The 23076-nt window shown below is 63.3% G+C and overlaps 1 protein-coding gene across 1 annotated transcript; it reads left to right on the top strand.

The window, feature by feature from the left end:
* IPO9 (importin 9) lies at positions 1-23076 on the top strand. The gene is made up of 24 exons (XM_059677873.1): positions 1-203; positions 6045-6106; positions 6324-6410; positions 7003-7204; positions 8216-8304; positions 9106-9192; positions 9627-9746; positions 9822-9922; positions 10036-10094; positions 10510-10661; positions 11869-11967; positions 12485-12591; positions 12833-12972; positions 14595-14754; positions 16159-16385; positions 17441-17589; positions 18232-18360; positions 18902-19177; positions 19338-19504; positions 19798-19931; positions 20439-20561; positions 20805-20915; positions 21006-21082; positions 22217-23076. Exons 1-24 carry the CDS (start codon positions 44-46, stop codon positions 22325-22327), a joined length of 3129 nt encoding a protein of 1042 aa, XP_059533856.1. The 5' UTR covers positions 1-43; the 3' UTR covers positions 22328-23076.

Here is a 23076-nt window from a genome sequence, read left to right as displayed (position 1 = left end):
GGGGCGGGCCCGGCCGCGGGGCTGGCGGGCTGAGCGCGGCAAGATGGCGGCGGCGGCGGCGGGCGCGGCCTCGGGGCTACCGGGGCCGGTGGCCCAGGGCCTGAAGGAGGTGTTGGTGGACACGCTCACCGGCATCCTGTCGCCGGTGCAGGAGGTGCGCGCGGCCGCCGAGGAGCAGATCAAGGTGCTGGAGGTGACGGAGGGTGAGTGCGAGGCGGGCGGCCGGGGCGGCGCCGGGACGCGGGACACGCTGGGGCCGGGGGCGGGGGCGGCGCGGCGGGGGCCAAGGCCGGGCCCTCGCATCGAGGCCGGGCCTGGGGGCCGAGGCCGGGCCGTGCTCGGTGGTCCAGGCGCCAGGACCGAGAGGCCGGGCGGGCGGCGCCGTGCACGGCGCGGGCCGCGGGCGAGGGCGGCCCTGGGTCCCGGCCCGCGAGTCGGGGAGAGCCCTGCGCCCCGGCCGCGCTGCCTGCGGGCCGTCCTCCGGGGCGGCGCCCCCGCCCTTTGTCTGCGCGCTTTGTCCCGCGGGCGCCGGGGCGATGGGGCGGCGGCTGCAGGCGGGGCGGGCCCTTCTCCGGGCCCTTCGGGCACCGACGCGCTTGGCCCGCCGGGGCGCCCCGTCCGCACCCCACACCCGGTGGAGACCCTCCAGCGCCGCCCCGCTCCCAGCGCCGCGCGCGCCTCGCGTCCCGGACTTGGGGTGTCTCGTGGGGAGCGTGGGAGGCGCGCCCGGCCGGGGGCCCAGTGGGCGAGCGTCGGCCCCTGAACCGGGAGGTCGGGGTTCATTCATTCCCGGTCGGGGCCGGGGCCGGGCCGTGCGCTCCATCGCCGGGGGCTGGGGGGGGGGGGGTGCAGGAGGCGGCCGACCCGGGATTCTCTCTCACCACCATGGATACTTCCCTCCATCCCTCCATCCCTCCCCCCTGAAGTCAGTGAGGATGTTAAAAACTAAAGGAAAAGGAGGACTCGCCTCCCCTGCATGGGACCGACACCCGCCCGCACCCCGACCGAGCTGCGGGGACCACTTGGGCTCCAGCAGGTGCAGGCGTGCCCCCGCAATCCGAGTCCCTGCCCCCTGGGTGTGCGGGAGGACAAGTGACCGGCCCGGGAGCCTCCTGGCGGTCAGGCACCGCGGGGACGGAGTCTAGGGCCTCCCCCAAGGGTGCCCGGTGGTCCTGTCCCGTCCGGACCCGCTGCCTCCGAGCCCCGAGGCAGGGCCGGCGCCTTCCCAGGAAAGGGTGGTCCCTGCCGGTGTTGGCCGTCGGCCGCAGCCGCCCTCGGGCCCTGGTCCTTCTCGGCCAGGTCAGTCCTAGGGCTCCAGCCCCTCGCCTTCCTCCTCCTCGGGGGCGTGGATGTGAAGAATTACACGGACGCGGAGCTCTGCGTGGGATGGGGGGGCGGGAGGAGCGCACGCGGGCCAGCAGGTGGCGGGGGCGTGGCCGCGGATGTGGGCGTGTCGGGGGCGTGTCGGGGCTGAGCAGCAGGTGGGGCGTGGCTGTGGGTGGGGGCGTGTCCGCGGGCACCAGGGCGGGCAGGTGGGGGCGTGGCTTGGGCGGGGCCGGGGATGCGCGGCAGGTGGGGGCGTGGCTGCGGGCGACAGGTGGAGGCCTGGTGCAGACGTGGCGGGGAAGGAAGGCTGAGCCTGGGTCCCGCCTCCAGCTGAACGCGCTGCTCGGGCCCTTGGGAGGCTGTGTGTGGGTTTAAATCGCCCGCTCCCTGAGTTTATCTGGGAACCATGGAAACGCACCCCGTGGTGGCCTCGTTTCCATGGAGGATGGCGGGTCCTCCGAGGCAGTCCCCCTTCTCTCCTGGCCTCCCCTGGCCTTTGGGTGCAGAGTGCCTCCCGTCTTACCTTCTGTCCGTGACACGTCAGTGGTTCCTTCCCGCCTTCGCGTGAGGGTGCAGCTCCGGCCGGGGTCCCAGCCAGTCGCCCAGCTCTGCGCTGGATGCGCTCCCCCGCCGGGCAGGCCGATGAATGAGCACGTCGTTCTCGCTGCTTTGAGTGGCTTCCCGTTGTAGTTTTATTCTCGTGGGAAAGGCCCTGCCTTCTGGTCCCGGGAACAGGCTTCCCCGGACTTGAAGTGGAGGGGATCGGGAGCGTGTCTGCTCCTGGAGCCGGCGATGATCGGAGCGCCGTGGGCTCCAGGTCGGTCGCAGCCCCGTCCTCGTCCCTCCCACCCCTCCGTGAGCCGTTTGTTAGAGCCTCACGCGGGAGGCTGGTCCGTCCTAAGGCGGACAGGTGGCCACCTGCCAGGCCATGACCCCCAGGCTTGAAGATTAAGTCGAAGAATCTCTAATGTGATTTGGGAGAAAGGGCAAAGGCCAGCTGTCGGCTCCCTGTTAAATGGACAGACAAGAAAGCGTGACGTGTCTGAGGGGTTCAGGGGTGGAGGAGATTTTAAGAAGCAGTTATCTTAGGAAATGGAGGTTGCTGGAGCCAGAGCACACCCTGGCCATGTAGGCGGCCACTGATGGGTTCCAGGAAAGGCCTTGACTGCGTCGGCGTTTCCAGAATGGATTCTGTCCTCTCAGCCGAGGAGGAGGAGGAGGAGGAGGAGGATGAGGATGAGAGACTCGCCGGCCCCCGCAGCCCCTTCCCAGGCACCCAGGTGGCTGCTTCCTCGGCCTGGGTCCCGGAATGGCGTCCTGTCCTGTGTTGCCATCCTCGCTGTCACTGGCGTCTGAGGGAAAGCACAGCATTTCAGGGTTCACTGGAGAAGGAGAGGCCCCCGGCACCTCAGGCAGCGCCCCCTCCCGCGCTGCAGCGCCCGGCACTGAAGTCGGGGAGCCAAGCCTTCCGGCCATTCCGAGGGGGTTGGATTGGGGTTTGATAGCAGGGTGTGCGGGAATGTTGCTGTACCCCGATAGAGCAACAGTAAAAGGCAGGTGCTCTTCGTGATCATGGTATCTCCCCTGCCAGGTAAGTATGGCAGGTGGTCTCTAGAGCGTTTTCTAATTGCACCTTATTGGATAGGCAGCCGAGACCTCGCGTTTTACAAACAGTAGCGAGCGCCTGGCCGGGCTGAGAGCGTCACTGACTCGCCTCAGTCACGCCCTGTGCGCAGTGCTCAGTGCGCAGTGCTCAGTGCTCAGTGCGCAGTGCTCAGTGCTCAGTGCGCAGTGCTCAGTGCTCAGTGCCCCGCTCCCCCGGCTCCGTTCTGTGTGACGGACTCGGTCTGACTTCGGAGAATGCTGCTCTTTGTGGTGCCCTTATGCTTCGCTGTCTTATATCTTAGAATAAAGCCTTTTCCTGCTTTCTCTTCTTTTTCCTCTCCTTTTTCTCTCAGTAGCATCCAGGTGGTGGAGTGAATTTCATTCTCTAGGCCGGCATAGCACAGACTTTTCTAGAGACTAGATTGAGACTCTTCGTCATTTTCCTTTTATTTCTTTCTCTGTTAGAAATGAAGATGTTTCCCATCGTTTGGCCTTGACCTAGTCTGTTCTGCTTGCTCCCAGCAGATGTGCCACAGAAACCCGTGCTTTTCTTCCCTTCCACCAGGCTGCCTGAGCGGGGGATGGGGGGGGCGTTGCCCTCCCTCCCTCTTCTGGCATCAGGTGCTGCCCCCGAGTCTGTGGTGCTGCCCCTAGAGGCCTGGCTCTCTCGCAGTTCAGCATAAGCCCTGTCCCTGCGCAAGCAGCCCTCGCGGACCCAGGCGCATCCCTGGGCCCGTGGCACCGAGCACTGGGCGCCCTGGGCACGGCGCCGAGCGGAAGGCGGCTGCGCCCGGAAAAAGGCCAGTGGTGGGTTTTCTTTCCCTTTCAGCCGTGGTTGTGTTTCCCAACCCCCGTGAGAGCTGTGCTCAGAACCCCCTCCTCCCGCAGTGCCGGCTCACCGCCCCCCTTTGCCCCCAGTAGCTTCCCTGCCCACGGAGCACGGCCAGCTCTCAGGTCGCCGGCCGGCCTGATCCACTTGCACGGCCCCTCGTGCTTCGCCCTCCTGCCTCCTCAGTCATCCTTCTAAGCCAGTCTTGGGTAGAGAACGCTTCTGCCTGCTGGGGCGGAAGGAGAGAGAGGGGAGCAAGGATGAGGGGAGAAGGGACCGAAGACTGAAGACAGAAGGTGTTGGTAAGTGAAGGCTTCCTTAGCGAGGAGTTGGGGTGCCCTGTTGGATTGGATTAAAGATACAATCAAGAACCTAGCCTCGGCATGGCCGCTGTGGCTCGGCTGGCTGAGCAGCCATCGTCCCGTGCACCAAGTTTGCTGGTTCCATTCCCGGTCAGAGCGCAGGCCTGGGCTGTGGGCTCGATCCCCAGTAGGGGGCTTGCAGGGGGCAATCGATGGTTCTCTCTCACCATGGATGTTTCTGTCTTGCTCTCTCCCTTCCTCTCTGAAATCAGTAAAACTTTCTTTAAGTGGGAGGGCCTGGTACCCAGAGATCCGGCCTCTGTAATGACAATATCGTGGCGCTGGCGCAGGAATAGACACGGCCCGCTGGGGACTAGGGTACAGCTGAGGCGGCATCTCAGATCACCGGGCCAGACAGGCTTTAAAAGCGGGACGCCTGGTCGCCATTTGGACTTGGCTCGGATCTTACACCAAATGGATGGAAGTCTAAATGCTTACAGTGGGAACCACACAAGCTCCACATGAACACAGGGATGACTTTTTCTCTAACGTTGGCATAGGAGAGGCTTCTGACTACCACTCAGAGTCCCGGGCAGCACGCCTTCCGCCCAGCATCCCGCTGGGGCTGTGCCTTCAGCACGTGACGGTGCACACACGTGATTTACCGCAGCAAAGCGCAGCAACTCAGCTGCCCTGCACGGGCGAGCGGCGAACAGGCGAGCAGTGAGGGTGTCGGGACTGAGTTAGGGGAGTTCCGGGATACAGTGTAGCTGAAGGAAAGCAAAGCGAGAAGAGGATCCACTACTTTCCATGTGAACAAGAGGATGGGAGGGATGCGCCATCTGCTCATTCTGCGAAAGCAGCCAGGAAAGACCCGCCAGGCGCTGCTGGTCACTGACATGGAGGGGGGCGGACGAGGGGGTCAGACCGTCCTGCCTTTTTACTCTGTTGATAGTGTCTTTCGACGCACAAAGAGTTTTACGTTTTATGAAGTCCAGTGCGTCTCTTCCTCTTCGTTCTCTGTGTGTCTGTGACGTATCAGGACGTCATTGCAAACCCAGTGCCGTGAAGTTCTTATCTTACCTGTGCTTTCTCTGGGTCTCGCGTTCAGGCTCTCGGTCCGTGAGCTCATTTTTGTCTGGGGAACCCAATGTCCCGGCATCATTTGTTGAAAAGACTGTCCTTTCCCATCGAATAGACTGGATGCCCCATCAGAGGTCACATGACCATGGATGCGGCGCTCTGTTCTGTCCCCTTGGTCCGTGTGTCTGTCTTTATGCCAGAACCTCCTGTTTTGATCACTGTAGGTTTGTGGTAAGTTTGGAAATCAGGAAGTGTGAGCGCTCCAGCTTTGGTCTTCTTTTGGTCTTTTGTGCTCCCTTGAGATTCCAGATTAATTTTAGGATGGATTTTTCTATTTCTGCAAACGAACAAACAAACAAAAAACCATTATTGGGATTCTTACGGGGGTTGCATTTAAGGATCTGAATTTTATTTTTGGAGTAAAAGCTGTTTAGCCTCCCAAATGCGTATCAAGATGACTGCTTTCATGGCTCATTGAAAACTGTGAGCTTCAGCGGTTGTGCTGAGGGACTGAGCCTGTGAAAGCCAGCTTTCCGTAGACTGGCATCGTCTCCCGTCCGGTGGTGCGTATCGGAGCAGCTCCTGAAATCCCACGTATTCTGTGGGGTCAGATGGTACAGGTTTCGGTTAGATCCGCATCCGTCACTGGTTCCAGTGGAAGGCGCTACCGTCTGGGAAGGGAGGGGCCGGGAGGCGCCTGTGGTGATGGAGAAGGTGACCTGGTGCTGGCCCTTCCCTGCGGGCCCCCGCCGCCCCCGGGAGGGTCCATCTTGGCGTCATCAGTGCTTCGGTGGAGCAGGCTCCTGTCGGGGGCCTTCCCTGCTGGCACCAGGCTTACGGCTCAGTCGTCGCTGCGGCTCTCCTGCCCCTCTTGGCCTCACAGCCGTTCTCTCTTCCAGAATTTGGTGTTCACCTGGCGGAGCTGACCGTGGACCCCCAGGGGGCCCTGGCAATTCGTCAGGTAGGTCCAGCCTGACGGGTCCGATTTATAAGGAACTCCCTGGGCTTGGTCCTGAAGCTTGGTTGTGGGGAAGAGGAAGCGTAAAGCCAGTTTGTGAGTGACCTGCGGCTTGGTGCCGAGGTAGCTGCATCGGGTGACTGGGCCGGGCCGGGCGCATGGGGTGTTTACGTGTGAAAAAGCCTTTCCTTGCTGTGGACACGGCTTGTTCTCTTCACAGCTGGCGTCGGTCATCCTGAAGCAGTACGTGGAGACGCACTGGTGTGCCCACTCGGAGAAGTTCAGGCCTCCAGAAACGACGGAAAGGGTGAGTCTGCTGGACAGCAGGAGGGTCGGAGGGCTGGGCCGAGGAGGCGGGCGGGTGGCTGGCGCTGTGGACACACCGGATAAGGGGTTAGACGTGCCCGGGTGGCAGACCGACGGCGTCAGGCCCCAGTCTGCAGTGTTTTTCTTCTAAGCTCCACCTTCCCAGAGCTGTTTGAGGAGGAAATGGAGTGCCGTTTCTGTTGGGTGCGGAGCTGTGCAGCCGTCCTGGGCCCCTGGGAAGCCCTGAGGCGCCGGCTGTCCCCAGGGCAGGGCTCCCGCGGCTGCGGACCGTCTGTGTCTGGCAGTTGGTGGCTGCGGGCCTGGGTGCCGAGCACGGCGTGCCCTGCGGCGGGGACGGGGTTTCTGTTTATTCGTTGTGATTGAGTGAATGTCCGTGGCCGCGGGAGCCGGGCTGCGGTGCTGGCTGCCCGGGTGTGGGGCCGCGGGGAGTGGGAGTGGACTGTCGGTCAGGGTTACGCTCCAAGGAACTAGAGATGGTTAGTGTCTCCGTGCGGAGTCCGGCTAACACGGAAGCTGGTGGGACTCTGCTGACCACGCGCAGCCTGGTCTGAGGGCGGCGGCTTCCTCCGCAGGCCAAGATCTTCATCCGGGAGCTGCTGCCCAGTGGGCTGAGGGAGTCCATCAGCAAGGTGCGCTCCAGCGTGGCCTACGCGGTATCGGCCATCGCCCACTGGGACTGGCCCGAAGCGTGGCCCCAGCTCTTCAACCTGCTCATGGAGATGCTGGTGAGCGGGGACCTGAACGCCGTCCATGGAGCCATGCGCGTGCTGACAGGTGAGGAGCCCTCGCTGGCGTGGACCCGGCTCCCACGGCCAGGCCGTCGTCCTCACCGGACGCTGTGGTGGGGGCCCCGGGCAGCAGGACTTGGCCTGTGTGACGCCCGCTGGGCTACGGCCCCTCCCGCCCCATCTGCTCTCTGCAGGGAATTAACTTGGTGTGGCATCTGCTGCTCGAACCCTCACGCTCAAGGCCAGGCTGCAGCGGGTGGTTAAGCTCTTGATTCAGATCATGGTCTGGCTTTACCTCGGGTCTGGGTTCCGTGTGTGTAAAACTGAGATATCGTACCTGCCTCCGTGGCGTTTCGAGTCATTTAAATGAGCTCCTCTCTGTAAAGCATTCAGTTCAATCACTGGGGTGGTGAGCACTCGTCAGTTCAGCCGTCATGGTTGTCAGCATCTTCCTTGTATCGTGTTTTGTCGTAGTTCAACCAGGACGAAGGGAAGAACAGTCCAGCAGAACGAAGTGCCTGCACTTGTAGTCCAGGGAGAGGGGGCGGGTCTCCCTCCTGAGCTCGAGGGGTGCTCGCCGCTGCCTCGTGGGGGTTGGACGTTAAAGGGAGAGGCATGGCCCGCACTCCCCTCCCCTTCGGGTCTCATTCCGCCCGCCGGTTGCGTTGGGCACGTTGTCTACATGTGCATCCGAACAGCTCGCCGCGAGTGTGGGGGCTGGGACCACAGGGGAGGCACCTTGACGGGCGCCTGAATGTTGACACGCGGCCACAGACCAGGGTCACACAGTTTTCCCACGGCGGCCTCACCAGCCCCACCCGCTTCTGTCAGACTTTCCTCGGGGCCTAGTGAGGTTTCTTTCCTGATCTCGTGTCGCCTCCTCTGTCTCTGACTCGTTCCCTTTCCTTTCCTGCCAAGTAGCTCCTGCCTCCCAGGCAGGCCAGCAGGCCGGTGTCAGTGCCTGTTCCTCCTGCTGGGGAGCTGCCGCTGGAGGCAGTGTGGCGTTTTCCCACGCACTGTCTGTACCACGCAGACCGGACCCCTTGTTTCCTTGTAGAATTCACGCGGGAAGTCACGGACACACAGATGCCCCTCGTCGCCCCCGTCATCCTCCCCGAGATGTTCAAGATCTTCACCATGGCCGAGGTACGAGGTCCCCCCCAGGCCCCAGAGCCAGGCCGCAGGCCGCACAGCCTCCCCGCCCGGTGGGAGCCCGTGTTTGCTGCCCATCCCCAGCGTGAAGATAGAGCAGGGGTCCTCAATCACGGCCCGCGGGCCACATGCAAATACAAATACTGTATTTGTTCCCGTTTTGTTTTTTTACTTCAAAATAAGATCTGTGCAGTGTGCATAGGAATCTGTTCATAGTTTTTTTTTAAACTATGGTCCGGCCCTCCAACGGTCTGAGGGACAGTGAACTGGCCCCGTTTAAAAAGTTTGAGGACCCCTGAGCTAGAGTGACCGCGATCCTTGTCCAGACCGCTCACCTTGATAAAGACCCTGCACCCTGTGGCCCGAAGTCCCGTGCCGACCGCCCTCCCGAGCTCACGTCCGCTGGGCACTGAGGGCAGCTGTCACCGCGGTGCTCACAAAGGAGTTCATGTCCCACACGTAGACATGCTAACAAGTGTGAACGGAGCTCGTCCAGTCACGCAGCAGCCTGGGAGGGGTGCTGCCCCCGCCTCCTGCTCTGTCCCCGCGGAGGGCCTGCACGCTGCGCGCACACATCCGCGTGCCGGGTGTGCAGGCAGTGCCAGGCCCCGTGTCCCATCAGATCGCCCACGAGGGCTGTGAGCATGAAGGCTCATTCCGGCGAGTCCCAGCTTTTGCTGCCTTGCGTTCCCTGAATGGCAGGATCCGTCCCAGGGTGCCCCGTCACGTCGGGATTGAGGGGTCGCAGGCGCATGGGCCCCGTCCCACGGCGTCACGGCCGTCTGCCTTTCCCAGGTGTACGGCATCCGGACCCGCTCCCGAGCTGTGGAGATTTTCACCACGTGTGCCCACATGATCTGCAACATGGAGGAGCTGGAAAAGGTGCGGGAGCCCTGGGCTCACGATAGGGCGCCCATCGCGGGCAGCGTGCTCTGCAGGCGGCACACCCCCGGGGAGCGGGGACACGGCGCCGGGCAGTTGTCAGGTGTGGGTGGCTCAGTGTCCTGCTGGAGCCTTATTACTTCCAACACCTTGTCCTGCTCCTGCTCACCGGCGGCCCAGAGCTCACTGGTGTGCCACGGCCTCGTGTGGGGGCCTCGCTGGGAACGCCCACCCTGGCTTCAGAGGCGGCTCGGAAAGCGGGTCTGGGGTAGCGGCTTCGAGGAGGCCACGCGCAGGGAGGAGCCCACCAGGGACTTAGCCGTGGGATTGGCCGGAGCCTGAGGATCTCAGAGCCTCGCGGGCTGGTGGACGGGGCCCGGCCCCCGATGGGCCGCGTCGCTTCTGACTTCGCTGACGTCGCTCTCTGGCCGCAGGGTGCAGCCAAAGTCCTCATCTTCCCCGTGGTGCAGCAGTTCACCGAGGCCTTCGTGCAGGCCCTGCAGGTCCCCGACGGGCCCACGTCCGACAGCGGCTTTAAGATGGAAGTCCTCAAGGTGGGCCGCGGCGCCGGGGAGCCCGGGGCTTGAGGGCGCCTGCCCCTGACCTCTGCTGTGGTCTCCCCGGCACAGGCGGTGACCGCCCTGGTGAAGAACTTCCCCAAGCACATGGTGTCCTCCATGCAGCAGATCCTGCCCATCGTCTGGAACACCCTGACCGAGAGCGCGGCCTTATATCCTTCCGCTGGGCCGGCCGCGGGGGCTCGCCGTCCCCGCCTAGCGTTAGCGCCCCCCCCGCCCCGTAGATCGTGTGAAGCAGATTGTACTCCTTCACTCTCCGTCATACTTACGTGAGGACAGAGGTCAACTACACGGAGGAGGTGGAAGACCCCGTGGACTCGGATGGTGCGTGGCGCGGCTGCCGCAGGAAAGGCGGCCACGGGAGGCTCGCTCCTCAGCAAGTTCTCGGCCGGGTTTCCGTTCGCTGTGCTGGGGTGGGAGCAGGGCGCGGGCCGAGTCTCACGGCCACGGGCCTGGACTTGGACACGGGGCTCCCGGGCCCGCCAGCCCGGCCGCTCTGGCATTCTGCCTGTGTGAGCTGGGCCCTGGGGGCTGACACTTGGCTTCTGCTGCAGTAGTTTTAAGTATTTCAGGTGAGAACACGCCTGCTGGGACATAGCCTGCTGCCCCCGGCCGTTCCCTGGCGAGCAGTATTCCAAGTGACGTGAATAGCGTCGGTGGCGCAGAGCACGTTGTTTATTCCCAGCTACGTCCTGTCCTTCACGCTCTTGTCTCTCAGTTGTCTCTGCACTTCCTGCAGGCGAAGTCCTGGGCTTTGAAAACCTCGTCTTCAGCATTTTCGAGTTTGTCCACGCGCTGCTGGAGAACAGCAAGTTCAAGAGCACGGTCCGAAAAGCCCTGCCGGAGCTGATCTACTACGTCCTGCTGTACATGCAGATCACCGAGGAGCAGGTGAGCCGCCAGGAGCCGGGGACCGGCGGCCGCGGCGCTTCTAAAACAGGCGCGAGGGGAGTGCCTCCTCCCTGCGGCGTGCTGGGGAAGCTGCAGCACCGCAGCCTGGCCACGGGGCCTGGGCCCTGCAGGACCCGACCCAGGCCCTCGCCCGGAAGGACCCCCCTTCTCTGTAAACAGAGACGAGGTCACCATTAGACAAAAGAGCACTTACGACACAGCGTATGACTCATGTCAGCCACCAGCATGGACAGCACCTTCACATGAAACCCCGCCAGGTCTGGTCTCTTCAGAAAGCGGATCTGAACGAGGAGCAGGGCCCTGCCCGTGCGGCTCGGTGGGGCACGTCCTACGCACCCGAGGCCACAGCTCCATTCCCGTCGGCCACGGATCGGGGCTGCGGGTTGGGGCCTGGTTAGGGCACGTAGGAGAGGCAACCAATCGATGATACTCCCTCCCGCATCACTGTTTTTCTCTGTCCCCCTAAAATCAGTGAACATCCTCAGGGGAGGATTTTTTTTAAAATATATTTTATTGATTTTAGAGAGGAAGGGAGAGGGAGAGAGAGATAGAAACATCAACGATGAGAGATAATCATGGATCGGCTGCCTCCTGCATGTCCCCTACTGGGGATCGAGCCCACAACCCAGGCCTGTGCCCTTGGCGGGAATTGAACCTGGGACCCTTCAGTTCCCAGGCCCACGCTCTATCCATTGAGCCACACCAGCTAGGGCAGGTGAGGATTTTTTTAAAGGGTAACAGCTGATTGACAGGCAGAGCCGGTGCCCTGCCGGTCTGAAGCCAGTGTCCCTCCAGGGCATTGCCTTCGCTGCTGACCTCTCAGAGGCTTCTCACACCAAAGAGAAACGCCTTGACGCTGGGCCTCTATTCAAGAGAGCAAAGGGCCGAGGTCCCCCCGTGTGCGCGGTGGAGAGAGGGAGCCTGTGGCCGAGGTCCCCCCGTGTGCGCGGTGGAAAGAGGGAGCCTGTGGCCGAGGTCCCCCCGTGTGCGCGGTGGAAAGAGGGAGCCTGTGGCCGAGGTCCCCCCGTGTGCGCGGTGGAAAGAGGGAGCCTGTGGCCGAGGTCCCCCCGTGTGCGCGGTGGGAAGAGGGAGCCTGTGGCCGAGGTCCCCCCGTGTGCGCGGTGGAAAGAGGGAGCCTGTGGCCGGCTTGGCAGCCTCCCACCGACCTCCCTCCTGGTCCTTTCAGATCAAAGTGTGGACGGCCAGCCCCCAGCAGTTCGTGGAGGACGAGGATGACGACACGTTCTCCTACACCGTCAGGATCGCCGCGCAGGACCTGCTGCTGGTAAGGGCGCAGCCGGCAGCTCCCCTCTTGGAGAGAGACGCCCCGCCCAGCAGGCAGTGGGTGGGCGGCTCTATCCCAGGTGTCGGGTAATGAGGGAGGATCTCAGGTGAAGTTGGAGGGTCAGGAATTCCCAGGTCATTGCTGCTGGGCCAGAGCAGGACATTTCCGACCCATCCACTCAGTGGGCTCTGACGAGGGCTCGGGGGTCTCTAGGCCCACGATCTGCGAAGCTGCCACGGGCCCCTGCTGAGTGGGAGGGTTGTCCCCACGGATGGTGAATTCGGCTCACCCTTTAGTTTTCTGGGCACCTGGGAAAGGTCACACCAAGTCCCTGTAGCAGGTGAGCCTTTCCCAGGGCGGGCCCTGCAGCCACAGAGACGCCACCCTGTCCCCTCAAGTCTGCACCTGGGGTGTGTCCAGACTCCTCGGGGACGCCTGTGTGTGAAGACTGACCATTTGCAGCTAAAGCGGGTTTGCTTTGCACAGACACGCATGAGCCCGTCTCCTGTCTCCCCAGGCTGTGGCCACGGATTTCCAGGGCGAGAGCGCAGCCGCCCTGGCTGCCGCGGCCACTCGGCACCTACAGGAAGCTGAGCAGGCCAAGAACAGCGGCGCCGAGCACTGGTGAGCGGCCAGGGGGTGCTGCCTGGAGCGCAGGGGCCTCGGCCGCCTGTGACCGTCTGGTTTTAGAGCAGGTCCCCCACCCCCACCCGCCAGCAGTCTGCTCAGATGCTGTTATTCTAAAAGCCGAGAGAGGAGAACTCGCTTCGTTTAACTAGGAAACTGGCTGAGGGTCGGGCTGGAGCGCCCTTTCCTGTGTGGAGTGTCCGGCGCGGCCTGGTCACCAGCAGTGCTGTCCCCGCAGGTGGAAGATCCACGAGGCCTGCATGCTGGCGCTGGGCTCGGTGAAGTCCATCCTCACCGACAGCGTCAAGAGCGGCCGCGTCCACTTCGACATGCACGGCTTCCTGACCAGCGTGGTCCTGGCCGACCTCAACCTCGCAGGTATGGCTCCGCAGGCCGCCGGCGGCCTGAGACCTGCCGCCGTGCCTTGTTCCTGGAGGTGGGTGAGCCAGGGTCGCGCGTCCTCTGGGGACCGCTCTTCCCACCTGGAGCTTGAGCTCCCGGAGCCCTTAGACCGCCCCGGCCTGGGCACGACTTCACAGACCCGCGCTGCCCTGGCGCTCGAGCAGGACGAGGCTGGCTGCACCTCGAGGGCCGGCCTGGGCTCTGCTCCTGTCCACTCGCCCCTCGGCCGGCTGAGTCAGGCCATCTTCCTGTTGGTTTCCTGTCGTTTTCCTCACACGTTATTCTTGGCCAACACCCTCCTCATACCGTGTCCTGCCCTGTGACCACGTTGTACTGGCCTTAGAGAAAAGTGGCCGCCGGCCTGTCGGGCCGCTCTCCCACAGCCCCCAGTCCTGCAAGCGGCCGGGGACTCCCTCGTGTGTCGCTGGCTCCTTGGCCTCTGCCCACGTGTGGACTCTCCTCCGCCCCACAGACCCGCACACACTGCCCACGTGGCTCCTGCGTGGACGTCAGGGACACGGCGTGCTGGCTGCAGCCAGTCCCTCACTCCCCTCCATGGACGCCCTGGGGCGCGCCCCCGAGGCCGGTGCTCTGGCTGGAGGGGCAGCGTCAGCCTCGCCCTCACTCCGGGCTCTGAGTCAGAGGCGGCTGAGCCTCCAGGGCCGGCCGGTAGGGAGGTCCCTTTGCCTTGGGCTGCGCTGCCCAGGCTGGTGAATGCTGCTTCCTCGCCCTGACGTGAGGTCTGAGTAGCAGGCGCGTCCTTGCAGCTTCTACCCGTGGTGCCTCCTGGCGAGGCATGTGATACGTGTCCAGGGAAAGCGGTGGGACTGCTCAGACCCTTAGCATGTTTTTGTAGCATTTGCCCCAGCAAACAGTCTTTAAAAATTCATGGAGATGTGAGAGTATTCAGTGTTCCGACTGGGGAAGGTTTAATATGTCTTGTTTATTAGCCTCTCTATGGCTAAAAGCTTTTCTATACCAGCCATTTTTAATTATCAACAATCCCAGAGATTTTTCTTTGAATTTTTGTGTCAATTTTAACATATTGGCAGTGAAAACTGAGAGATTAAAATGTAAGAAATGTACGCACCCGTCCCATTAGCTGTCCGAGCCGTGGTTCGCACATCACTGAGCCTTTGGGGAACTGCCCTGTGCGCTCGGAGAGGGAGTGAGCAGACGGGAGCGGAGCTGAGTGCCCGGGGAGACCGCAGGTCATGCTGAGTCACGCCTCGAGGCCTCGAGCTCTGTGCTCACCAAGGTGCCCGTGGCTCAGACTGGCATCTGTGGGCATGTTTTCAGTACAAGAAGGAGAGCTGTGGTGTGTGGTATCCAGCAGTGGCCCAAGGGCCGGACAGCCTGGCAGTGAGGACGCGTGCGGAGGGCTGCCTGGCCGCGCGGGGTGGGGGTGAGGAGAACGGGGCGTCAGTGGCTTTAGTCTGAAGCGTCCGGTCTGCTTTGCCAGTGGTGAAAGGTGGTGTCTTCTCTCACCTGAGTTGTCTCTAGTACCTGGTACCCCGTGAGTGACGGGCGCGGAGGGTGGGAGGGGCAGGGGTCACAGACGTGGCGTCCAGCCCCTAATTGCTCTCTCTCCCTCCCAGTGTCTCCCTTCCTCCTGGGTCGGGCGCTCTGGGCTGCCAGTCGGTTCACTGTTGCTATGTCCCCTGAATTGATCCAGCAGTTCCTACAGGCAACAGTTAGTGGCCTTCATGAGACGCAGCCCCCGTCCGTGCGGATCTCTGCTGTGAGAGCCATCTGGGGGTGAGTATGCCGCCTGAGGCGACACCAGCTCTTTCGGAGAAAGTGACTCAGAGCTGAGCCCCGAACCGCAGCCGCCAGTGGATTTTGCTGCTGGAGGCTCTTCGTGGAGCTGCTCTGTGGACTGGATGGAGGAAGGCGTCCCAGGAGCCCGTCCCGCTCCCTCGCTCCTGGCTCCCTGTGAACCCACCCCGGCCGGGACCCGCCCGCTGGGCCCTTCTCTGCCAGCACCACGCCCCAGAGGCTCTGAGAGAAACGGCCCGAGGGCTGCACATGAACAACAGGAGGAGAGCCGGCCGGCCGGCCTGGGGTCGCTGCCTCCACATGCGGGCGGTGTGGCCTCGCAGCCGCTGTAGACCAGGACCCCCTGGTCATTCACGGACACCCCCGCCCGGCCCAGAGGGACCCTTGTGGTTTGAGGAGTATTTTAAAGTCCAGCTTGAACCCTGAAATCTCCCCGAAGTCCTAAAGCTGGTTTGTCTTGCCCCTGCCTGCGTCCTGCCTCATGAGAGGGCGGCTGTGCACTGGGACGGGTGTCAGCAAGGGGGCTCCTCCGACGTCTCGCTCGGGCCTCCATCCGCGGACAGAAGTGCCCGTGGGCACTGGGAGACCTCGGGGAACATGGTGACCCCCAGGCCATGTGGCAGACCAGCTCTAAAGAAGGGGGTCAGAGCGGGCCGGCCGTGAGCATCAGGTCTGACCGAAGGCGAGGCTCTGGGCGATTGGGGGTCAAACCACGGCTTCGCTGGTCGTGGTGGACCTGGGAACACAGCAGCTGGCACGGAACATGGTCATGAGACATGGGGTGTGTGTGTGTCTGAGTGTCTGAATTCTTGCCCAGCACAGTGACTTTGATGTTAATCCATGATGGATTAACATGCACTGTAGTTCCTTCCTTTCTCTTTTTTTAAAATACACTTTTTAAATGATTTCAGAAAGGAGGGAGGGAGGGAGAAAGATGAGAGCGAATCACTGATTGGCTGCCTCCTCAGACCTCTCAGTGGGGTCAAGCCTGCCACCTGGGCTTGTGTCCTTGACCGGAATCGAACCTGGGATCCTTCAGTCTGCAGGCCGACGCTCTATCCACTGAGCCAACCCAGCCAGGGCAAGACACAATTTTTTAAACATTTTTTTACCTTAGTACCGCAACTTTTTAAATGGATTTGAGAGAGAGAAACATCCGTCAGTTGCCTCCCACATGTGCCTCAGCCGGGGGTGGAACCCGCCCCCTTTCGGTGTACAGGACGGCGCTGGAACCAGCGGGGCCACCCCAGCCTGGGCAAGAGCCCTTCCTGACACCCGTGGCGGCCCTGTCTGTTGCAGGTTCTTTAGCACGCAGGCACCGTGGGAACGCCGCCAGGGACCCGTCGCCGGGAGGAAGTAATCCCCGCTTCTGTGTCTCCCCAGTTACTGTGACCAACTGAAGGCCTCGGAGAGCACGCATGTCCTGCAGCCCTTCCTGCCCAGCGTGCTGGACGGCCTCGTTCACCTGGCCGCGCAGTTCAGCTCCGAGGTCCTCAACCTGGTGATGGAGACGCTGTGCATCGTGTGCACGGTGGACCCCGAGTTCACGGCCAGCGTGGAGAGCAAGATCTGCCCCTTCACCATCGCCATCTTCCTCAAGTACAGCAACGGTACGCCGCCCGGGAGGGTGCCGCCAGGGAGGGCGCCACGGGCCTGCCAGCCGGGGACTGGAGCAGACCCGCCCGGGGGGAGATGCTCTTCCGCATCCTAGACAAGCACTGGCTGCCGGTTAGCCGGGCTGGAGAGGAGGGCTCCTGCTCTCGGGGGTCTCACCCCCTCGTAGAACCGGTGGGGGGGGGGCGGGGGAGGCCTGCGCTGCCTTAGGAGGGAGATCTGAGGACAGATGAACAGGGGGTTCCTCTCGTCTTTATAGCAGCAAAAATGTGGACGTAGAAAAGGATTCGTTTATGCCGTAAATATTAAACGTCAGGGGAATCCTTAAAGCACTGAGACTGTTTACATGATAATAACAGCTTTTCCAGATGCATAGGCTGTGACGCCGGTTTTGGTTCTGTGCTGGGAAAGGGCGTGTGTACGTCTGTACGGAGACGTCTGTACGGAGACGTCTGTGTGGGGGGAAAGGGCGTGTGTACGTCCGTACGGAGACCTCCATGTGTGGGCAGTGGCTGCCAGGCAGTGGGTGACGGGTTTCTTTCCTGGAACGCTTTGTAGCACGTTCTGTGCGACTCCTCTGTCGTGCGTATGGTCTGTACTTTATCATAGAAAAGACCGAGGGTGTGTGTTTGTGAAGAGGGGGCCGCGGTGTTGAGGCTCAGGGGGTGCTCGGGGATCACTGCACGTCAGGGAGCCTGGCCTGGGAGGCGCCCACGCTGCACCCTCGGGTGGCCCTCGCCGCACGGCTCCACCCGGCGCAGCCGCACCTGCTCCTCAGTCCCGTCGGGCTCCAGGAGAATGAAGGCGTCGGGACCGGCCCGGGAAAAGAGCCGCGTGGTTGTCGGGTGAGCCCGCGGCCCTGGAGACCGTGTGCCTCTGGAGGTGGCATCTCTCCTGTTGTTCCAGGTGGCCATGTGGTCCGCTAGGTCCCGGCTGTGTGGCGGGTCGTCCACGCAGACGCTGCTCGCTAGGTTAGGGCCACACACCAGGCGTCGCTAGCCAGAGGCGTGTGCAGACCGGCGGGCGGGGTCCTGTTGCCTTGTCACCTCAGATCCCGTCGTCGCCTTGCTGGCTCAGGACATCTTCAAGGAGCTGTCCCAGATCGAAGCCTGCCAGGGCCCCATGCAGATGCGGCTGATTCCCACGCTGGTCAGCATCATGCAGGCGCCAGCAGACAAGCTCCCCGCAGGGCTGTGCGCGGTGAGTGGGCGCAAAACCACGCGGAGCAGGAGTGGGTGTGTGTGTGTGAGCAGGTGGGGGGGGTGAGCAGGTGGGTGTGTGTGGGGGGTGTGAGCAGGTGGGGTGGGTAGTGTGAGCAGGTGGTTGTGGGGGTGGGGGTGTGTGTGAGCAGGTGGGGGTTGTGTGTGTGTGTGAGAGCAGGTGGGGGTGGGGGTGAGCAGGTTGGGGGGGTGAGCAGGTGAGTGTGGGTGGTGTGAGCAGGTGGTTGTGGGGGTGTGTGTGAGCAGGTGGGGGTGGGTAGTGTGAGCAGGTGGGTGTGTGTGAGCAGGTGGGTGTGGGTGTGTGTGAGTGAGCAGGTGTGAGCTCACCACCTGCACACACACCCAGCTGGCAGGACGCCCGTGAATGTCGAGGTTCCGGGTGGCTTTGCCGGCTGCTCTGCCCTCAGGAAGGGGTGGATCTTGAGGGCCCAGGAAAACGGCTGTTTCAGAGGTGCCTCATCTGTGAACACGCTGCGCGCGCTACCTGCTGCCCCGCGGCCGTCAGAGGAGCCTGTGAGGAGGCTGGGAGCACACGCTGCCGTCGGTGGTCCCTCCTTTCTCGGCGAGCTTTCTCGGGCTGCTGCCCTTCCCGCCCAAGGCTCTGACCTCCCTCCTCCTCCAGACAGCCATCGACATCCTGACCACCGTGGTGCGCAGCACGAAGCCGCCGCTTTCCCAGCTGCTCGTCTGCCAGGCGTTCCCCGCGGTGGCGCAGTGCACCCTGCACACGGACGACAACGCCACCATGCAGGTACCGCGTCTGCCGAGGGCGAGGTCCGACCGGCCACGCGCTGGCCTGTGTGTCTCACGTCTGCATTTACCGGAGGCCAGGGTTGGTCAGCTGCCAACGCCTGTGGCCTGTGGCCTGTGGCTGCCGTCGTGGAGGTGTGGGCGCCTGTGTCTGGGGTCACCGCTGTGGAGGCGTCAGACACAGACCTGGGCTGGGAGGGAGCCTTTCTGGATGGTTCTCTGAGTGAAGTCCAGGAGATGGGCTTGGGCACCTGAGCTGTGCCTGAGGCCGGTGTGTTCCCGCGCCCGGTGGGCCTGATGCTTAAAACCCTGTTTGCTGGGCCGCGTCCCTGGAGGCCAGAGGCGCGTCTGTGAGGGCGGAGCAGCTGAGGCGGGGACCGCGCTGTCTGTGTCTGAGGGAGCAGCTGACTCCGGTGGCCGAGCCCCCAGGAGACGAGGTCCCGCTCGGGGGAGGCGTGAGCCTGGAGCGCCAGCCCCGCCTGCGCAGACCCCGGTGTCTGTGTCTCGCCGCTGACCTCGCTGCCGCGCCCCTGTGTCCCCAGAACGGCGGCGAGTGCCTGCGGGCCTACGTGTCGGTGGCGCTGGAGCAGGTGGCGCAGTGGCACGACGAGCAGGGCCACAGCGGGCTGTGGTACGTGATGCAGGTGGTGAGCCAGCTGCTGGACCCCCGCACCTCCGAGTTCACCGCCGCCTTCGTGGGCCGCCTGGTGTCCACCCTCATCAGCAAGGCCGGGCGGGAGCTGGGCGACAACCTAGACCAGATCCTGCGCGCCGTCCTCAGCAAGATGCAGCAGGCGGAGACGCTGAGCGTCATGCAGGTGAGGTGCCGCCGGGGTGGGGGGCCCCCTCACCGCTCCCCGGTCTGCGCTCCGCCCGCCCTGAGACCAGGCGGCTCCTGGTCGGTTGTGTGGGCCCGAGACGCTGGCCAGGAGGCTCCGTGTCCGTGTGTCCTGACGTGGCCCTCCCTCTCGCTCCCAGTCCCTGATCATGGTGTTCGCCCACCTGGTGCACACCCAGCTGGAGCCCCTCCTGGAGTTCCTGTGCAGCCTGCCCGGGCCCACCGGCAAGCCCGCCCTGGAGTTCGTGATGGCCGAGTGGACGAGCCGGCAGCACCTGTTCTACGGCCAGTACGAGGGCAAAGTCAGGTGGGCCTCTCTTGGCGCTGCCCCCGTCTCCTCGGCTGCTCCGCCCTTCCTGTCCCTGATGTTCCCACAGTGGGTGGGGCCTCCTCTGCAGGGCCCTCACCAGCCGGAGGCTTCCGTGGCCAGCCTGCCCCACCTGCCCCCGCCCGGCTCTGTGCCCGGCCTATGCCCAGCACACCTCCCAGCGGCCCTGGGGGCTCGCCCGCCCGAGCTCTGCTTTCACATCAGAGTCTTGGGCTGGAGCTCGTCCCCGTGGTGGCCTCGGGTGGTGGCTGAGGCGTCCGCGTGCCCTGCAGCTCCGTGGCCCTGTGCAAGCTGCTCCAGCACGGCATCACCGCGGACGACCAGCGGCTGCAGGAGATCCGCGTGAAGGGCGAGGAGATCTATGGCGCGGACGAGGGCGTCCGCACCCGCGCCAAGGCCGCCAAGAGTGGGTGACGCGGGGGAGACGGGAGGCAGGGCGCACCGGGTGGCGGGCTGGTGAGGATCAGGGGGTCCGCACAGTGGTCGCCCTCCCTCCTCGGAGACGGCAGGCGCTGTCTCGGCACCAGGGGCCCCGCTTTCAGCTCCTGGGCTTCGGGGCCACGTCCAGGCCTTGTTATCGGCCAGCTTCGGCCTCTGACCCCGGTGCCTTGTAGGCAGTGAGTGTGCCTGACCTGCAGGGTCCTCGTCTCCAGCCGCAGGTCGTGGGGACCGCGTGCTCGGCTCCAGGCCCCTACCTGGTGCCCCAGCCTTATTGGCGACACCTGCCTCCTTTCATTCCTGAGCTCTGACCTGTGGCGGCACCAGGCAGATGAGGGGGTGTCACCGGGTGGCTGTTGATGGAGCGCCTGGGTGTGGTCTGGAGGCGGGAGCTGGCGGGTGGGCTGCTGAGCCTCCCTGCAGAACAGCGTGGCCAGGAGCCGGAGTCTGAATCGAATCCTCTTCTTTCCCCCAGACCCCGAGCGCTGGACAAACATTCCTCTGCTGGTCAAGATCCTGAAGCTGATCATCAACGAGCTGTCCAACGTCATGGAGGCCAACGCCGCCCGCCAGGCCGCCCCCGCGGAGTGGGGCCAAGGTGCTCTGCCCACCTCCCAGGGACCCTGCATCCGCCCGCCTGCGGTGGCTCCCCCAGAGCTTCCCAGCCTCAGTCATCGTCGTGCCCGCCCCCAGCACACCCACCCTTCCTTTAAGCTTCCTGGGGATTTGCCGCCCGCTTTGCCCATGGGAGGTGCAGGCCGCAGTCACAGACGGACCCATTGCACCTGCTCACGTCGGGGTGGAACATGTGTGGCTGCAGCTGCTTTTCCTCCCCAAGCAGACGACTCCAACGACATGTGGGAGGACGAGGAGGAGGACCAGGAGGACGAGGAGGAGGGCGGGGGCTTAGCGGGCCAGCTCCTGTCTGACATCCTCGCCACGAGTAAATATGGTGAGCACCCGGCCCACCCCCACCCCCGGCGGTGCTTGCGGGCTGGGCGCCTGCCTGACACCCCCACCCCCCACCTCGTGTGTCTGACAGAGGAGGACTACTACGAGGACGACGAGGAGGACGACCCCGACGCCTTGAAGGACCCCCTCTACCAGGTGGACCTGCAGGTGAGGGCGCAGGAGCCCGGCCGCCCGCGCCTGTTCGTCCTGCGGCCTTGGGCCGGGTTCCTGGCTTGCTGGGGGCGGGGCATGGGGTGGGGTGGGCTTCGCTTCGTGTTTTATACCACAGTGTGGTTACGCTTTGAGAAACATCAATAATGAGAATCATGGACCGGCTGCCTCCTGCACGCCCCCTACTGGGGGTCAAGCCTGCAACCCGGGCCTGTGCCGTGACAGGACTCGAACCGTGACCTCCTGGTTCATAGGCCGACGCTCAACCACTGAGCCAGGCCGGCCGGGCTGGGTCCACTTTGGAGGCTGTGGTGAAGGTCCAGGGAGAGGGTGCTTCCCAGTTGGACCTAAACCAGATCCAAGAGTGTGGGAGGCCACCCCTGGGTGCTGGACGCCTGGTTGCTGGGGTCCAACCCCAGCAGGTCCAGGGGTCCCCATAGGTGTGGACGAAGTCGGCAAAGAAGGAATGACACGGAGACAGCGTTCAGTTGATCAGCAGCCTAGCCAGGATCTCTAGCCAGGATCTCTAGCCAAGTTCTGGTCAGGATCTCCAGCGAAGTTCTGGTTAGGATCTCCAGCCAGGTTCTGTGTCCATGTTCTCTTGCTAGGTTCTCCAGCCAGGTTCAGTCACCAGGTTCTAGTCAGGTTCTCTCGCTAGGTTCTGTCTCTAGGTTCTGTGGCCAGTTTCTGTCCAGGATCTTTTGCCATGTTCTCTCCAGCGAAGTTCTTCTGTGCCTAGGTTCTGTGTCCTGTTGTCTTGTTACATCTGTATTTATACCAGTTGATTCCAATCCTATCAATCTCTATTCCAAAGGTTAGGGCGTTTCTTATCTCCATTCCAGGGAGTAAAGATTATGTAGCTTAAGCATGATTGTTCGTAGTTAAAGTGATTAATTACCCGCCTGACACTTAGTTAAGGGGTTTTATTCCCTCCCTAACTTCAGGGGAAAATCCCTACCTGGGGAAACAACCTTTCTCGGAGAGGTGACCTTAGTTAAAACACATAGTGCCAAGAAAGTGAGCAAACACATTAAGAACAGGATGCCATATACGCCAGGTCCCTTGAACAGCAAGGATGGACCGGCTCCCGGCACCTGGTGTCTAGCCAGCGCTGCCCTCTGCTCCCTGCAGGCGTACCTCACGGACTTCCTGTGTCAGTTCGCGCAGCAGCCCTGCTACGTGGTGTTCTCGGGCCACCTCAGCGACAGCGAGAGGCGGGTGCTGCAGGCCATCGGCATCTAGGAGCCGCCCGGCACGCGGGCCCAGGCCCCGCCACTCGCCGTGTGCCGCCCTGCGGCCTGGAGCTGTGCTCTCCTCCGCCTCCAGCGCCTCCTGGCCACGGCCCTCGGCCTCACAGTGACCTGGCCGCAGTGGAGGCCGAGCTCGTCCTGCTGTCGTCGCTCAGCGATGCTGGAACAGGAACTTCCCACCATCCCCAGGAGATGCCCGTCGCCACGTCTCCCCCCCTGCTCCTCCCCCGCCTGCCAGTTCCCAGAGTCCTCTGCTGGCCAGTCGGAAACACTGCTGCCAGGAGGACGTGTTCACGGGCGTCTGCCCCCTCGGAGCCCGGGAGCCGGCCGGCCGTCCTCTACAACAGTGTTCACGCTCCGGGGCCTGACGTGAACCCCGAGAGTAGCTTCTGCCTCAGACGCCTGGGTCTCAGCGGGACTGAGGGAGCCTCGCTGCCCGCCCGGGGCCCTCCCAGGGCAACACTGCGGCCCTCCCGTGCATGACGGGTCCTCCCCAGCCGTCCGTGGACACGCACACAGGTGCACGCGTGTGCACACACACATGCACACCGGAAGCCGGCAGATGGCAGTCTGCTTCTCTTTTTTTTCTAGAAACGGGAGAAACGGGCTTTTTAGAGCCCACCTCTCCCGACTATTTAATACTCCTCACGCGGCCCACGGCTGCCCTCAGGCTCCGCGACGGCGGGCGCCCTCAGATGACGCGTGTATTTTTCTAGGAAGTAAAGGAATCTTCACAGATGA

This window comes from Myotis daubentonii, chromosome 20 (genome assembly GCF_963259705.1).
Source record: "Myotis daubentonii chromosome 20, mMyoDau2.1, whole genome shotgun sequence".
NCBI classification, from domain to species: Eukaryota; Metazoa; Chordata; class Mammalia; order Chiroptera; family Vespertilionidae; genus Myotis; species Myotis daubentonii.
The sequence above is the reverse complement of the archived record's forward strand: the minus strand, read 5'-3'. Positions and strand labels throughout refer to the sequence as shown.